The sequence below is a fragment of the Chelonoidis abingdonii genome, chromosome 14 (assembly GCF_003597395.2).
Source record: "Chelonoidis abingdonii isolate Lonesome George chromosome 14, CheloAbing_2.0, whole genome shotgun sequence".
NCBI lineage: Eukaryota > Metazoa > Chordata > Testudines > Testudinidae > Chelonoidis > Chelonoidis abingdonii.
In genome coordinates, this window is record NC_133782.1 from 7,268,666 (window position 1) to 7,286,839 (window position 18,174).

The 18,174-nt window shown below is 43.5% G+C and overlaps 1 protein-coding gene across 1 annotated transcript in view; it reads right to left on the reverse strand.

The window, feature by feature from the left end:
* COL9A3 (collagen type IX alpha 3 chain) overlaps window positions 1-18,174 on the reverse strand; it is a 71,637-nt gene that overhangs the window by 4,780 nt on the left and 48,683 nt on the right. The window contains exons 23-30 of the mRNA XM_075072224.1: window positions 14,971-15,024; window positions 13,559-13,630; window positions 9,859-9,894; window positions 6,903-6,947; window positions 5,592-5,624; window positions 4,287-4,433; window positions 2,012-2,066; window positions 1,071-1,253 (exon numbers count right to left, since the gene is read on the reverse strand). Coding sequence (XP_074928325.1) covers window positions 1,071-1,253; window positions 2,012-2,066; window positions 4,287-4,433; window positions 5,592-5,624; window positions 6,903-6,947; window positions 9,859-9,894; window positions 13,559-13,630; window positions 14,971-15,024 — 625 coding nt within the window. The remainder of the gene's footprint in view (window positions 1-1,070; window positions 1,254-2,011; window positions 2,067-4,286; window positions 4,434-5,591; window positions 5,625-6,902; window positions 6,948-9,858; window positions 9,895-13,558; window positions 13,631-14,970; window positions 15,025-18,174) is intronic.

Genomic DNA, 18,174 nt, shown 5'->3' on the forward strand with positions numbered 1-18,174 from the left:
GTAATATTACCCGCCATGGCGGCGCCACTCTAGGGGGCGACCTGCCGGCCCGCTGGAGTTGCTAGGGTAAAAGTCTTCCGACGAACGTGCACGCACGGCGCGTACACCTACTGGAATGGATATGAGCAACACATCTCGAAGAACAACAGTTACAAAGGTGAGTAACCGTGTTTTAGGTTGGTGCTAAAGGTCTTTTGTCCTAAAAGTTTGCTATTTATGGGTAAAATTCCGGATTTCCCCTCAAAACCCAGGTGACTGGGTTTTTGTGGATTTGCAAAACAAAATCCATCCCCCAACATGGGCAGACCACAGTGTTGTAGTGAATCACTCTGCAGACTTGCACTGGCCATCATGGCTGGATTATTCTCACATTAGCAGCACAAGGAAAGTTTATCTTTAACACAGTACTGTACTGTATTTGTTTTTGGATTTTTTTGGTCTGTGCTGCTGCCTGACTGCGTACTTCTGGGTTCCAAATGAGGTGTGGTTGACCTGTCAGTGCGTAACTCTGGGGTTCATAACTCTGAAGTTCTACTGTACTACTGAGGAAGCTATTGCAGACAAATGAAATGGCATGGATGATGGCACAGGAACAGGAGGGGGAAATACTTGGAGGAGTTCAGGGAGACAGTGGTCATAAATCCCCAAGACAAGCCTCACTCCTCATTATACCCAGTATATCACAGTGATGAGGATTTACTTTGTTAACTAAACAATAGGTGCCTGTTAATGCCTGGAGCTTCAGCAGCTGCACATGCTGCAGTATATACTACAGTGCATAGCCGGCCCAGATTATTTGATTCTTATAAGAGGTTGATTCTTACAAGTGGGGTATTTAGTATAGGAATCATTTAGTCCAGGTGGTTTTGATCACTGTATGCAGCTGATTCATGTATCAGTGATTCTTATAAATGGAGTGCACTGTAATACAGAAAATCCTAACCCCTCTCCCCACTCTAACCTCCCAAGGACCTGTTCCTGCACCACTGAAGTTAGAAGAAGTTTTCTCAATGATTTCCAAGGGAGCAGGCGCAGGTTCATTAGGCTGTTGCTGATTTCATCCTACTCACCTCTGGGACCAGGGTCTCCAAGTTCTCCTGTCGGCCCTCTATATCCAGGTGGACCACGAGCACCAGGATGACCAACACTTCCCATTGCCCCAGGTGGACCTGAGGGACCCGCTGGGCCAGGTCGACCCATCAGTCCAGGAGCCAAGGGCCTTCTCAAATTAGCAGCCAACTGTGCAATTTGTTCTGAGGGGAAAAAAATAACAAAACCAAAACTAAGTTCTTTTGCCTTATGCCTGTGTCTGAAGTTTGAAAACCTTTTTCTGGTATGTGACACTTGCCACCAAGTGTATCCAATCAAAGGAGAAGATTATAGGCTCTGGATTTCTGAAGCTAGAATCTGTCCTGGTAACCCACAACCAGAGGCGCCTTGAGCTGAATCAGGTGAATACATTTTGATGAGATGACAAAAAATGGTTTTTCATTATAGTAAACCTCTGGACTTGTGGGGGCAGGTTTGCTCAGAACCGTCTAACTGATGAATTTTTTCTTTCATGTTATTTATAAACTAAACGAAAACACTTTAAATAATTTTGAAGCAAAGTTTAATCGAAATTAATACTCAAGCAATTGAAATAGGTTTGCAGGTTTTAGTTTCCGCCACAAAAAGTGAATGAAACACAATCATCAAGAAGCAAAATATTCAAAAAAGACATAAAATAATTTCTTTGAAGCAAAACTTTATTGCTCTATCAGGAATGAAATCCCGTGACCTTTGCCATCATAAAACAGCAACTATATCAATGAGCCATTCAGTGAATGGAAACTATACTTTGTAATGATTGGCTAGTAATACAAGTCCCATTGGAAAGGAATTCTTAATGTCTCAGATTATTACAATCATTGTTAAACTAAATAGAAACAAGTGTTCTCTGACTATAAAGTGTAGCTATATTCTGATACAGACAATAATTAAAGTTCACCTATCTCCCAGTTATACTCACCATTTATCATTCCCTCACAGAGTTCTCTTATGTGTTGTTCACTGGCCTCTTTGCCCTGCAATTGACAAAAGAGTCCTTTACACAAAATCATATTATTTCTTGTCATCAACCTATTGATCCCCAAAAGAAACTTATTTCTAATGGACTGCAAAATCAAGCAGAAGAGTTTTTATTAAGAAGAAAGAGTAGTTTCTTCAGAAAATATTAGTTTCAGCCTTAACGTCCTGGGGTGGTGGTAATATTAATGAAGTTGATTTTAAAGTTAGTGGGAACGTTGTGGTGCTAATGTTCCAAGTCATATATTTAATTTGTTGTTTATTTGGCCTTTACTGAAAAGTGAAACTCAAGCTTGGGGAAAATAACCAATCAAACCCTAATGTGAGTAATACTATAATGACCCAACAGGAAACAGGTTTGCATTTTAAAGTTACTGACTGCTATCAATTTACTTTCTTAGTGCTCTCACAGTTATGGAGAACAAACATGACTTCACACATCACATCCAACCCCAATGAATGCAGGTAACTCCTAACAACACATCACATTGAGAGGAAACTAATCCTTAAAAGGTACACATTTTTGGAAATAGGTCTTAATTCTGTGCTTGGAAATTGTGTGTGCGCACCTTTTTGTACAAATAAACTGCTTCTGCAAATCTGCTAGTTAGATGTGCAGTTACCTGATTTGCATGCACAAATGCCAGTGGTGGAAGTGCAAAATTAGAAGCTCGTCTAATGCTGGTGACCTTTAATTTGTTCAGGTTTGTGCCCTCATTTGCAATTCTGGGCACAGTCATTTGCACCTGCAAAGCTGAAGTCCAAGTTAAAACCCCTTTAATCTTTAGCCCATAATGTTTAAATGTTAAAACCCACTGGACTAGGCCTTTTCTTTTCTGATCTGACCAAACAGTTGCCAACATTAACACACTGGAACCAACTGCCCTCTGAGAACACTTAGCAATTGAGACCTACCCAGTCTTGTGTTACTCTAAAGACAAATTACAGAAGGCAGGCCAGGCTCCTGTTATCTATTACATTTTTATGTTACTTTAGTGCTGCACTGACAGCCTTGGAGATAGTTTACATTTATTCACAGAACAGGAGCAACATAGGTAGTGTCAGCACATGCTGCTTCAACACTATTTCAGCGTGATTCAGCCCTGCTCTGGAGGGACAAGCAGGTAGTTCAGTCTCCATGCCCTACTCATTCTTTGGCCCTTCTCAGGGGACCACCCCAAGGGAACCAATTAATACTAGCTGTGATGTAGTTTTGGTGGTGTGGACACTTGCCCATTGGGAACTGGACGGAGAACACCAAGCACATTTCACACAGGCCTCTGAGGGTATGTCAACACTGCAATATAAGCCCAGGGTTTGTAGAACTCGAGTTAACAGACACTGGGTTTGCTAAAATAGGATTTGAGGATCTACGCTCATTTGTAATCCCAGGTTAGGAACTGTTGAACTCTGGATTTCATCCTGGGGCTCCAGCATCAGTACTGCATTATCCAGGCTCACATTCACTCATATCCCAGACTTCCTAGTGCCCTTCATAATGTGGCCACTCTAGCCATTTGTTCATGGTACAGTGTGGGAAAACTTGTCTATTCAGAGGACAAAGAAAGTCGGCCTGTGGGATACTTTTGGCATGAGTCCAGTGGAGCTACATCACACTGCAAAGCAATAGGGCTTGAACCCTGGGTCCCGGCTTGACTCAAGTTGGACCCACCACCCCTGTGGGCTCCTGGGACCCTGGGTCTGAACCTGGGGTTAATGTGATTTCTATGTAGACAGAATTGGGATTAGGCTTAAGCCTGAATTCGAACCCTGGGCTTATATTGTTGTGTAGACATACCCTGAATGTTCATGAGATGGTAACTTTCATTCCCTTCTCTCCTGCACCAGATCTGAACCAGCAACCTGGAGTTACAAAGTTACATATCCTATTACAAATTCCCTGACCATCCAGCCTCCCACAGGCTGGCATTTTTATTTATTTCTGCCATTAAGGACTTCTTCTTTACTGACTTATAGCAAAGGAGATCTTTCCTCTCAGCCCATTAGCCTGATCTGTTTCATAAGACCCGTCACAGGTACTGATGCTGCAAGTACTGCAAGACTTGTCCATTTGTGAACAAAAGGGCAAAAACATATTTTGTAAACTTACTCTAAACAGAGTCAACCCTGCACCCAAAGTCCAGTGTAACCAGTACTGCCTGTTACCCATTCATCCATTTCCAATGCAGGCCTGTGATCAAGGAACAGATGATACTTACTGGAGGGCCAGGTTTTCCAGTAATGCCGGGGATACCTTGCTCTCCCTGGTAGCCCATAGGTCCTGGATGACCTGGAATCCCTTGCACACCAGAAGTCCCGTTAGGTCCTTGTATACCTTTAGGACCCGGCTCGCCTCTTTCTCCTGACTAAGGAGGAAGAGAAATCAAACAGCTTAAAACAGGAGGCTCAGCATATTGTTATTCTTCCATAGTATTTCTTAGCTAAGCTTTTCCTTCTGGCTTCCTTATTTTCTTTCTTACTGACATAGTGGCTATGCTGACCATGTATGTTCCTCATCTCGCATGTATGGGTTTACATGTCTATCATGATTATTATGCATGTTTTAGGCCATATGCATGCTATAGTTCAAACAGTGCTGGCAGCAACGGTATTCAAACCATTCTAGTGACATAAAAAGGCCACAGAGTAGCAGATTTACAGCATGGTTCTCAGAACACCATTCTGGGAAACCACGTCAGAACCAACAGCATTGATGCTCCCTTGCTTTCCACCATAGCATGGACAGGGCTTTTGATTTCAAGCGTGGAGACCTAACTGTTTCTTCCTTTTGGTATGTTATCATTATAGCAACAGCAATTCATTCCTTCTCAAGGCTGCTGCTTATCTGATCCTTCCCAGGGCCAAATTTCTATCTCATCAAGATGTACTAAGTGATATGCTAAGAGTTCTGAATAAATTGTTTTCCACATTAGGCATTTTCAGCAATAATCAATGGCACTACCCCGGCAGTTAAAGTTAAGCCCGTGCTTAAGTGCATTGCTGGACAGGGCTAATTACACACTCCCCCATTCTGCATTGCTGAGCTTTTACTCCCACAGACAGATGTGGGATTTACACACACAACTTAGGTAGCCGTCCTTGAAGACTCCATGCAGAGTGTGCATGAAAACTCATAGAATCATAGAATATCAGGGTTGGAAGGGTCCTCAGGAGGTATCTAGTCCAACCCCCTGCTCGAAGCAGGACCAATTCCCAGCTAAATTATCCCAGCCAGGGCTTTGTCAGGCCTGACCTTAAAAACCTCTAAGGAAGGAGATTCTACCACCTCCCTAAGGAACCCATTCCAGTGCTTCACCACCCTCCTAGTGAAAATCACAAAGGTCAACACTAAGGGTCATCTAACGGCTATATTAATGGACCAGAGACCAGAGCTGAAAATAAAAGACAATGCCAGCCTTGATGCTGCATAACCCAATGAGATCAGAAGCTACATTGGGATGTGATAAGCACATTTGTTTCCTTAACATTTCTGTGACTCTCAGTCTGAAATGAATGACACTTACCTCTCCCTTTTGTCCCGGGGGGCCGAAAGGACCCTACAAAAAAAAAGGGAAGTTTGATCTTATTCTTCTCTAAAGAACAAGAATCAGTTGCAAAGAAACATCTAAAAGCAGATCCTTAAGCTCTTGGAAGCAGGGACCACCACTGCGTGCCACACCTAATGTAACGGGATTCCTAAGCAGGGTCTGTGGGTTCTACATCAGTGCAAAGCACAATACTGCAAACGGGCATAGAAAGCCAAAGGGCACTGCCAGGAGGTAGGATAACCCCATTGGTATCGTTCAACTCGGGGGTTGGGACAGAAAATTGGGTCGCCAGAATGTTTCAAAGGGTTGCGGTGCAAGTCCTGTCCCACGGGGCTGGCTGGGCTCACCTCCCGGGTCCCAGTGTCACTCAGATTTGGCCTAGCCATCATAATGACAGGAGTCTGAGTAGGCCAAATTTGAGTGAGTGTGAGCCAGGTCACAACTCCACTCACACAACTGCAATGCCGAGAGCCAAGCGCAGCCAGCCCCACAGCACAGGAGCTGCAGGAGCCGCCACTGTGGGGTGAGTGCCAGGCAGGACTCAACCCCCAACACACACTAGGGGGCAGGATCTGACTGAAACCACCCCAGCACCTCCACCCCAAGGTCTGCTGGAGGGGAGGGGAGAGGGGCTCAGGGCCAGGGGATAAAACAGGTTCAGGCATGGACTGCACTTGTAAGGAATAAACTGATCAGTTTAGTTTTACTAGTAAAACTAGAGGATTCCTCACCTCTGTAGACAGGGATTCATCATTAGACCCACATACCAGGGCTGAACGTAGCTCCCTGGCAGTGACAGCCTCCATTGAACCAAAGCCTCAACACCCAAGAACAGAAGGGACGGTCACTGTGCAGTGCACCTGATCTCCCTGAGGGGTAGAAATAACGAATGATGAATCCCTGGCTATTAGGGTGTCCAGATGTCCTGATTTTATAGGGACACTCCTGATATTTGGGCCTTTTTTTTTATATATATGGGCTCCTATTACCCCCCAACCCGTCCCGACTTTTCACACTAGCTGTCTGGTCACCCTACTGGCTATACACGTGAGAAATCCTCCTCTAGTTTTATTAGTCAAATTAAAATGGGCACAGTGCTGTTGGTGAATGGAATACTTGGTTTGGTTTCACAGGACACCGTTCTCTTTTCACAATTAATAGTGTAACTGTAGCCTTTGGAGCCCTCGTGTATTCAACGCTGGCAGGTTTTAATAGTCATTGGTTCATTAATCTCTGGGCTCCCACTGTCTGATATGTTAAATTTTGTTTTGTTTAAATGACACCTACCGGTTCTCCTTTGTCACCTGGCAGGCCATCTGCTCCAGCAGTGCCCTGATAATGAGGCACAACAGTTAACACACGAGAAACTCACCAGTGGGTTTGCAACGATTATTCACAAACATGCGCTACACTTTCCAAGTGGGATTTACTCTGTCAGGGCCCAGTCCTTTGAGTCCTGAGTACCCTTAACTCCTACTGGCAGCAAAGAGGATTCAGTACCTTGTTGTTGCAGTGGGAAAGTTTTCTGACTTGGAAAATAGATACGGCAAAATTAAGGTATGCTCCACAATAGCTGTTCTGCTGCTCTGAATGGCAACCCTGGATAACAGGCAGTCTTCTGCAAGATCCAGGAGCCCTTTGCATCAAACTCATTGTGGCAAAAATTTAATTCTAGAGTGACGAGCAAGGGCTGAACCCAGAAGAGACAAGGACCTGGCAAGCGCTGATGAGCAGCAATGCAGCCAGAACAGGTGTCCACACTTAACACTCTTCGCTCCAGGAAGACAGTTCCATGCTAAGGCTGTTCATCAGACAAAATTCCTTGTTTAAACCGGGATGTGACCCCAAAGCAGCTGGTTGTATTAATTCAGCTGGACTACACGGGCCTAAAGAGTTTAGGTGTTAACAAGACCCTGTTATGGTTTAACGTTAAAGGTTTGGGGTTTGGTATACAGAGACTTGGCATGGTTAGTAGCACAGCAAAGCATTAAACATTATTTTAACCTTTTATTAAAGACACAGAATAGAAAGAAAAACAATTAAAGCATTTGAAATGTAAAGTATTAAGTAAGGCTTTCATTTTAACAACAGATATTAATTTATTCATTTTAGCTGGGAAAACTCCCCTTGTTTGATGGGTTTTTTTAGATGATATGAAAGGGTATTAACTGTCCTTTTTGGGGAAAGAAAAGTTTGCAGAAATGGGCTGGAGCTTTCGTTGCTGCTGTTGTTAAAGTCTGATCCTGTTTCCGAAGAAAACTAAACCAGACAGACAGACAAAGAGAAAAGAACAGCAAATATAGAAAATACAGCTTCCATCTCTGCTGTTTGACTTTCACTTGCAACCTCGCTGCTGGAAAAACAAAGGCAAAGCACAGTGTTGTATTAGTCACTTTGAGATCTGGCAAACTTATACCAGCAGTGAGCTGTTTAGGGCATTGATTTTAGTTGCCCCTTTCTGGTGTTGCAAATTATGCAGCGTTGGCCAGCTACGTCGGACATTAATTAGACAAAAGGAAAAAGGAGAGGGATAGGAAAGAGGAGAAAAAGGCAGAGAAGGAAAAGGACACCTGGGTGGGGAGGAAAGAGAGAAAAACAAAGTCTCAAATCCCATGTGGTATTTGGGATGTAGCTGGAACTGATGGATGTGGCAGCGTTATTTGGGTTCTGGTTTTTGGCCTAGTTTGGTCAGGACAACTTTTAGGACTGGGATGAAGAAGGTCCAGGGTCTCAGGAGATGGTGGGGGTGGCAGCCAGAATGGTGAAGCTCACTCCAGTAGCCAATTTTTCTCTTCAAATTCTCTTTCTTGAAAGACCCCAAAAGGGGGTGGAATAGTCCATTCCCTCATTATTTTGTCCACTAATTAGGCCTAATTTCTGACACACCAATTGTGGTTCATTGATTTTTGGCCTCACACTGTCCAATTTTCCAAGCATGATTTCAACACAATCCTTGAGGCCTTTTTGTTTGCACTAATTCAGTCTCTCTGTGCTTTTGTATCTTTTCCCATCAACATCTGTTATTAGGTTATTATAACACCTTATGAACTCACACCCACTTGTCACAGTTAAGCTCACAATTCGGGTACATTTGTAGGTCCAATTATCACAGCAAGTCTCTGAAATAAAGTGCATGCAAGGGAACTATTCATAAGCCCTTACGAAAAATAAAATCTAAACTTCAACAGTCACAAACTTGAGGTCTACCCAAAATCGGGCCGGGGTGTTTCCAGTGATGTTTGAAACCAGGTGGCTAATTATTAAGTTGCAGCTTTATTTCCGAGTGAGGCTCATACGAGGACAAAAGTCTCCCAAGAGCATTCGGTGAATAGCTCTGTATGGCCATGTTAAGCCACAATATATAATCCCTTTTCCTTTAAACCAACAGATGGCGCTTGTTATTCAGGTAGGAATAGAGACGATATACAGAGCTACCCCTTGGTATGTGTCGGGTTTACATGTTTCAGATGCCACTCAGAATGGCACAACAACATGGCTAGAGTATTGCGCACAGTTACAGCTGATAATAAACAACATTGTGCTGATGGTACAGATCGGGACTAGATGTCTTTTTTAGATTTAGGCTTCACAGACCCTATTGAACTTAGACTGATCCTGCCCTTAGACAGCAAGAAAAGGAGTACAGAAGGCATAACTGCAATTGATAAACTGTTGTTGGGAGTGCATTCCATTTTCTGCAGAGATAAACCACATTCCTCCACTGATCTAAGTTATATATTTCAAGGAAAGTCATCAATTGAAGCAATCCAAACATGACAATTTAGAAGCAAAAGTTTATTAAGGGCTAAATGTTCCTAGCCCCTACACAGTTAATCATTGGGGGCTTTAGGGGGGGCTACCCATGTGAGTGGTGAAGCAAACCCTGCTTTTCCACTCACGTGGGTATCCCCCCTGAAGATTATAGGCTGACTTTTGTGAGTTAGGTGAGCAAGATTTGGCCCCAAGCAGTTTACTTGCCTTGTACTGTGACTGCAAGATAGACACAAAGGATCTTGAGCATGGCATTTCAAGATACCTTTATTAAAATAAAATACATTGAGCACACACAAAAATTAATCAGAAGAAAAATGGGTTGGCTGGTTCTGCTGCATAACCTGTTAATTTTAATTGAGAGGAAAGTTGGTAATGCTGTTGAATAGCTGTGATCAAGCTACAGTTAAATCATATTAGTTGAATAAAATGGGAAAATAACCAGAAAAGGAAAGACCAACCCTTGGCTCACCTGGTTACCTTTGGGACCAGAAACTCCACCAGAACCCTGGAACAAGAAAAAGGGAGAATAAGCAGGGAACTGTTCCTTTCCCACGCATTCCTAGCACAGTTAGATGTTCCCTAGCACAGTGAGGGGTGGGAATACTAATCCTGTAATTGCCAGCTAAGACAAAGAGGCAGGACAGGGATCAGAACTCATTTGTATTTCTTAGAATCAACAAGAGTTTTTAGTGTTCAGTTTGTTTTGCAGCAATATTCTGCGGTCACTGTGGTTCACATTTCTTTCTTGACAGTTACAGTATACATAAGCCATAAGATGATAGGTCACAATTTCCTTCTCTGAATTGGCTCTCTCACCTCATCTCCCCCATAACTCATTCAACCTACCAGCCATTAAAAATAACTTTAATGCAGTGGGTCTCAGTGTTTGAGGGCCCCTCCCCACAAGCCTTCCGTTCATTCTCTGTGGCCGCTAACAGTAAATTGTGGTCATTGTAAGACTTTGGCTTATGGGATACTCTGTTCATACTGTCCTTGTTAATTCACTGAACAAAACTAAAATGCCGTGTGCAGTTAATTCTGTCCATTTACATCAGACTCACCTTCCTTGCTCACCCCTGGGTAAGGTTCCTTTCCCTCCCTTCCCCCAGGCATGTAAAATATTCATAGATTTTTTATCATCATGGTATAGAGCAGGAGCGTGGATTTTTGTGCCAGGACTGTGAATGTTCATAACAGTTTTACAAGGTCTGTATTACTACGTCAATTTTCACAAGGGTTTAGGGTTAGCTGTTCCTGACTTCGGCATCCACAGAGATGCATGACTTGGGAACTTGCTGGTAAGGGACCCAGCTTGTCTGGTATCCTGTTTTAAGTGGCAGGGTCAGATGTCCATAGGAGTAAAAGGTGAACCAGGCAGCTGTAATTTATAAACCTTGGGGTAATTTAGCCAGTCTGAAGAAACATTCCAAGAACAACCATGCCCCTTTAGCATTCAAACGGAGAATGAAGCAATACATTTGCAGCCCTGACCTGTGACTTTGGATCCATCTAACACAGCCAGAAGCCAGTCCAAGTTCTGAGGACCTTGGTCTTTTCTGCAATGCACTGTTGGATGGGTTCAATTATTGTAATCTTAGAACAGCAGTTTTATGGCATATTCATCAATTTGGCAATTGGGAAATATGTGATTTTTTTCCTAGCTGGTTCTAGAAACTTCCAGCAGAACAATGTGATAGAACACACACATAGAATTAGTGGGTGTTATTTCAGTAAAGTCAAGCCCTGAAGATCAATTAAAAAACTGAAAGTTCTATTAAAAAGTTTCCCTATTAAAATAATTCAGAGGTAACAAGCCAGAAGACAGAAATGAATCTGGGTATTTATAACTATTTTTTTTAAAAATGAACCAGTGTCGCATGCGCTATTGCTCCCCAACCCCTGTGACAGGGCTGCTTTTTTTTTTTTTTTTTTTTTTACAGTTACTTGTTCTCTGTTCACTCATTTTTAACAGGGCCATAGTTTTAAAGGGATGCATCATCTTCAAAAATACATTTTTCATTGTGGCGATTCTTGTTTCTACAGTACGCCTGCTGTTGTAGCATCCAGACTCAGAGCCCCTTGTGACTGAGAAGCATAAATCTCACCACAAGATTCTTCCAGGTCTAGCACAGAGGCCCATTGTGAAATCCCTGGTGCCCGGGGTGATTATTTACACAGAGACTTTACCTACAAGCTGAAGTGAAGGAAGCCATGGAACACACGGCTACTGTTCTCCTGCAGGCCATGGACAACTCACATTCATTTTTGCGCTGCTGGCTTCTTTTCAACAAGAATAATTCTATTTAAATCCAACCACTGAATTTATTTTTAAGTTCTGCCTTGCAGGGCCCAGGTATGTTTCCGTTTGTAAGGAAAAAAAAGATTTTTTTTAAAACGTCCTAATTAAATATTCTAAATAACTACAATGCAGCTCTCCTGTGAGCATGGAGATCTTGAACTTTGATGAAATCTGCATAAAGAGCAGGTATAGTAAACCCACTTCGGCTCTGTGTCCATTGCAAACAAATAGTCCAATCTGGCTGGGATAGGATCTGGAAAATCTTGTTGAAATGAACTATTCAGTCTAAACATAATGGGATGTCTAGGAATGGAGATGCAGCACTGGAAATGCTGATTAGCTCATCATTCCCCTCCCTTTTCCAGCTCTAACTCCTGTGATTCAGGACTGGTTGTTTGTTTTTTAACAATAGATCAGTAAAAGCCTGATTTGTCAGGATCATCCTGCTGAGGCTGACATCAGGAAGCATAAGGGAATGGTTCAGTTTATTAATCAGCTGAACCTATATATATCAAGACATAAGAACTTCGCCTATCCAGGTGGATCTTTTCTCTTAGGTTGGTCTACAAAGGGGAAGGGGGAGAATCGATCTATGTTATGCAACTTTAGCTACGTGAATAATTTAGCTGAAGTTGACGTACTTAGATCTACTCACCGCGGTGAGTCAACAGCTGATGCTCCCGCATCAACTCCGCATGCACCTCTTGCTCCGGTGGAGTACTGGAGTCGACGGGAGAACACTCGGTGGTCGATTAGACGTGATAAATCGACCCCTGCTGGATCGATCGCTGCCCGTCGATCCAGCGAGTAATGTAGACAAGGCCCAAGATACTTATATGGCCCCATCCCACAGTGTCTGTGTGCCTCACAATTTTTAATTTATCCTTATGAGGCAGAACACTTCTATTATCCCCATTTTACAGAAGGGGAATGGAGGCACAGAGAGGGTAAGTGACTTGCCCAAGGTCACACACAGTCTGTGGTGGAGCAGGGAATTGAACCCAGATTCTGAAGCATTAGACCACCTTATTCTCTTATTTATATGTGCTGAATGGTATCGTGTGCTTGATTTTCCACTACAAAGCCCCTAACTTTGCAGTAGAAGTTTTGTACTTGCAATGAACTGCAATTGCAAATGGTAAAATGTAAACATCCAATGACATTTTACCCTTGCAAGCCAGCAAGTTAGGTATCTAACCGCTCATGCTTGCACTTGCACTTTGTTGCAGGCCCAGTTATTTATCCATAGAAAAGTGAATGTTCGGATTAGAGGTAAGGTTCAAAACGAGGCTCTGAAAATGTTAAGGGGCTGTGTTCCATCGTCGGTCTGGCAGGGAGCACAAGCTGGCGCAGTTCTGCTGACTTTACTTTATTGTCACTAGCATCATCCAATTTATGGGCAAGAGTTGTACCTTTGAAAGATCTGGGGAAAATCCTGAGGAGCAAACAGATTGCTTTGTTTCAAAATTGACAGGGAAAAAATTAGTAACTAAACTGAGCAAGGACAGGTGGACACTGCTGACATAGACCCCAATGGTGGGAAATCTGCCATATAGGAAAGTTCTCCTCACTGTCAGAGGGTCCCTGTAAAGGGCCACTACGTCACTCAAAGTGGAGGGAACGGGCCAGGGAGGGGGTAAAGTGAGGGCTGCTCTCATTCAGCCCATCCTCTCAGGAGCAAACAAGAAAAAAAGGTCAAAATCGGAACAAAACTTTTCAAATGACTTGAACCAAAACGGTTTCCAGATTTTTGGTTCATGAACATTTTCAAGATTTTGACTTTTCACCATTATTTGGTATGGGGACATTATTTGAGACCCCAGAAGTTTTTGCAGGGCAGCAAAAACCTTTCCTGCCCAGCTCTACTTACCCTGTCACCAAATTCACCACGAATCCCCGTTGGGCCAGGGAGTCCAGGTTCCCCACTGGCACCTTTGCGGCCCTAAAGGGAAAACAAGAGTCCTTGCACCTGTTAATATCCCAAGAGTTCACCAGTCTCAATACTGATTTCCTGAACAAAGTCATTAATTCCAGATTCCCTTTTCCTTCTTTACTCTCCCGAGTCCCAACCACTATCCCTGTCCTTCCAGACCCCAGTACCGCTCTTCTCCTTCCTCATGTCCTTGCTTGCTGGCCCTACTCTTCCCCTCTGACACCACTGACTGGGGGAAGGCATTTTGAGGTACTCCAGCCCAATGTCTTGCAGATCATCAATGGCATTAGCAGAGGTTGCTTAGTGGCCACAATAAGGCCATCTGGGTGCACCAACAGAACCAAATTTGGGAGTCAGGAAGCAATGAAGCTTCAGTACGACGAGTCTCCATGGCCCACGGATGATAGAGCCCTTACTGCTTTGTGTGGTCAGTACACTGAGAACTGTATGAAAACCTGCAGATCTTTTAATTCAAAAAAGCTTTATCAAAACACTCATGCAAGGATGGCCTGATGGCTTCTTGATGACATTTGCAGAGCCACGTGAAAGGCTTGAGCCTGAGCTCTCCCTGACAACGGAGGCTGGATGTGCTGCAGATAAGGGAGCACTTGATGATGCTCCAGACTGGGTCCTCTGGACAATTCAGGTGTTTTGCTGCTCAGGCTCCGTGCGGAATCCTAGGACGGGTCTACACTTGGAAGGCTTTGCAGACACAGCTATACCATTGTACTATATCAGCAAAGCACTTTTGCCAGCATAGCTATCCAGCCCCATCCAGAGTGAAGTAAGTTATACTCGCAAAAGGACGGGTTTGCCGGTGTAACTGAGTCTCCACTTGGGGCTTTTGCTGGCACAGCCCTCTTGATCTGGGACCCCAGATCATCACTGACATTGCTATGCTGGGACAAGTTTGTAGTGTAGATCTGGCCCTAGCCGCTTTTTGGCTGGAGAGAGGAAAGTAGCTGCAATCTTGAGAGTGTGGATGATGGGATTAAAGGAGGGGTCCCCGGGACTAGCACAGGGGACACTCAAGACAAGTGGGTTGGGAATATCCAGGTGAAGGAGGATATAAAATGATCAGCTCTAAAAGACTTCCTCTGCATTTGTGAAATAAAGACAGTGTTTGTTCTTGCAGTGGATATAGTAGTATTTTGGCTACTGCTCTTTCCTTGCTCTCCCTTTCACTGTGCTATATTAAAGAAGGCATTAAGTATGTTCTGATTAATGGAAATCCAGTCCTTCCAATCATTTGTCACTATCACCCAATCTTCTTTGCCAGAAGTTTGCATGGACACCAAACGATTATAACCTGGTGGGTACTAAATTACCGAAATTTCTAGCTTACTGACCTGAAAGCCTCTTACACCTGGGGCTCCCAATGGGCCTTGAAGACCAAGTGCACCCTGAGAAAGAGAAGAATAAGCATCATTAAGAAAGATCATTCACAACCAATTGAGTCATGAACACAGGTGAATTGCCTTCCTTGTAACAACAAAAAGCAGGCAGTCCTGTGGTACAAAAGTCTTCCTAACAGCCATGCTGATGGATGGCTATTGCAAAGCAGCTTGCTGTTTATTGAACTTTATTCCTGTGATTACCATTAACAATAACGATTATTTCTGTTTTACTCAATGCTTAGATTCATTTGGTTCTTACAAATGAAAGGGCCTAAGTGACCCTGGCTAAGATAGGCACAGTAGGACTCGTGCTGTGCAAACTTCTAGACACACAGCCCTAAGAATATGTCAGTTCAGACCTGACACTCCAGTTCTGAATGGATACAGTTCATTGGCCTGATTCAGCAAGGCAGGGAAGCAGGGGTCTAATTTTAAGCACATGACTAATCCCAGCGAAGTCAGTGGGTGCTTTCTGACCGTGACCCACTAAATGGTGCTTTTGTGACGGATACGCCTGATCATCCTCTTGAGATTTCCGGGTTAATATAGGGGCAGACTATCAAATAAGTGGCCAAGACTTTTTACACCTAACAGGGTCTTTTTGAGATAGTCGCAGGAACTGAAAACACAAGACAATCCCTTTGCACTTTTTCCAATTCACAGATCATTTTGTTCTTAGTAGGTTGACACATAAGCCTGCTGGGAAAGAGGTTTTCGAGGGGAGGGGGAAGAACGGTAGATGAAGTTCCAAGCAACTCTAGTACTAACTATATATCAGATATTTAATTGCATACAGGTTAAGCTAATTAATTCCCTGAACCGTTTTTCAACTCTTACTAAACTGTCAGATGAAGTTAGGAAGAAAACTGGTAATTAAAGGAACAGATTGTGGGAGCTGGCAAATTGAAAACCTGGGGCCTGATTTCCAGACGAGTTGAGCTTCCACCACTACAAGTGAAGCAAATGGTTAGAAATTAGACGAAGGTTTCTAACCATTAGGGGAGTGAAGTTCTGGAACAGCCTTCCAAGGGAAGTAGTGGGGGCAAAAGACTTATCTGACTTTAAGACTAAGCTTGATAAGTATATGGAGGGGATGATATGATGGGATAGTTTAATTTGGGCAATTGATCTTGGATTATCAGCAGATAAGTCTGCTCAATGGTCTGTGAGGGGATGTCGATGGGATGCGATCTGAGTTACTGCAGAGAATTCTTTCCTGGGTGCTGGCTGGTGAGTCTTGCCCACATGCTCAGGGTTTAGCTGATCGCCATATTTGGGGTCAGGAAGGAATTTTCCTTCAGGGCGGATTGGCAGGGGCCCTGGAGGTTTTTCGCCTTCCTCTGCAGCGTGGGGCATGGGTCACTTGCTGGTGGATTCTCTGCAGCTTGAGGTCTTCAAACCACAATTTCGAGGACTTCAATAACTCAGTCATGGGTTAGGGGTTGTTATAAAAGTGGATGGGTAGGGTTCTGTGGCCTGCTTTGTGCAGAAGGTCAGACTAGATGATCATATTGGTCCCTTCTGACCTACGAGTCTATGAGTCTATGAGTCTATGAATAGGAGCTGAAAGCGTGCAGCCCCTCTGGAAGTCAGGAACTACCCCCTTGAAATACACACATGCAAATACAAAAGCATGATACAGTGCATGCCTGGCGACAGTCACAACTGGCAGTCACACCCATTGCAAAAATGTATGTTTGTGCAGGCGCATTTGGCACCAGCAACTTCGGTCAGGCGTTTTGAAAATGCAGCCTTTTGTGTTTTCTGTTATTCCAGCTAAAAACATTTCTGATTGCAAACTGACAGCTGCGTACGAGAGGCTAGGCTGTAGTCTACTGAGAAAATAAAACACACAAATGATGTTGGGTCAAATTTTGAAAGTGACTAAATGACTTAGGAACCTAAGACTAAGCAATAACTCCCTTTTGAAAATGGGATTTAGGCTCCAAGGTCACTGGGTACAACTTTCTCAAGACCTAAGTCACTTAGGAGCCAAAATCCTATTGTAAAATTAAGGGGACTTATGTGCTTCTGAAGATTTTACCCCTTGTTTGAGCTTTGGAAATATACAGAGAACTAGTTATATCTGTGGACAGAACCCAGCATGGTTTTTTGACCCAAGCACATAAGATATTATATAAGTCACGAGCACACACTAGTGTTAAAGCAATAAAAACTTAATTGACGTTCCAGGCACTCTGGAGCAAAGCCACTGTCAGGGAGATCCAAATCAGACCTTAGTTCAGTGAAGTACCTTTAAACATGTGAGCAGTTCCATGTCAGTAGGCTATGTAAAAATGGCACCATTTTATTCAGTAAGAGCTGAAATCAATGGGACTTATGCTTAAGGTGACCATATGTCCCATTTTGGCCGGGACAGTCCCTTTTTTAAGCCATCTTAGCCATTCCCACTTTTTTCCCCAAAAGGAGACATTCGTCCTATTTGTTCTTGCTGACTTGATCAATTGGCAAGAGCAAACAGGACAAATGCCCACTTTTGTCAAAAAAGTGGGGTGCGGTACAGAGGGGGCGAATGGAGATGCCAGTCCCCTGTGAGGAGGGTGCAGGGCTAGGTGTGGGGGGAAGCAGCATTCCAGCATGCTCCTCCCACCCAGGTTTCCAGCAATCAGGCTTCCAGAGACCAGGCAACAGCCTCCTGGGTTCCAGCAACCTGCAACAGCATGGGGGGGGGGGGGCAGGGGAGGCATGGACAAGTGGCTGAGGGTGTCCTGTTTTCTCTTGGGAAATATCGTCACCCTATAGATGCTTAAAGCTGGGCACCTTCCTGAAGTACCCTCCTGAATCAGGGCTCCAAAGAATAGAACTTCACATTGGCTATTAATTCTCTCTCATTAAACAGTCTAACTTTTCTTTTTGAGTAATGATTTCCCAATGTAGATGCAGCGTATTTATCAGAGAAATACAAATAGCATGATAAACTGCCACAAAAAGAAGCATTTGATTCACTGTTAAACCTCTCTTGCCACTATGCGATTGAAGCAAAGAGAGGAAAGTTTAGGTTGTAGGTGAAATTCTGCCATGAAAGTAACTGTTTGAAAATGACACTGTGAGGTTCAACATACATTATCTCTCAGTGACTCTATATCAGATTTACTCAGTTTATGAGTTAAAAAAGGAAAAGCCTGTTTTTCTAAC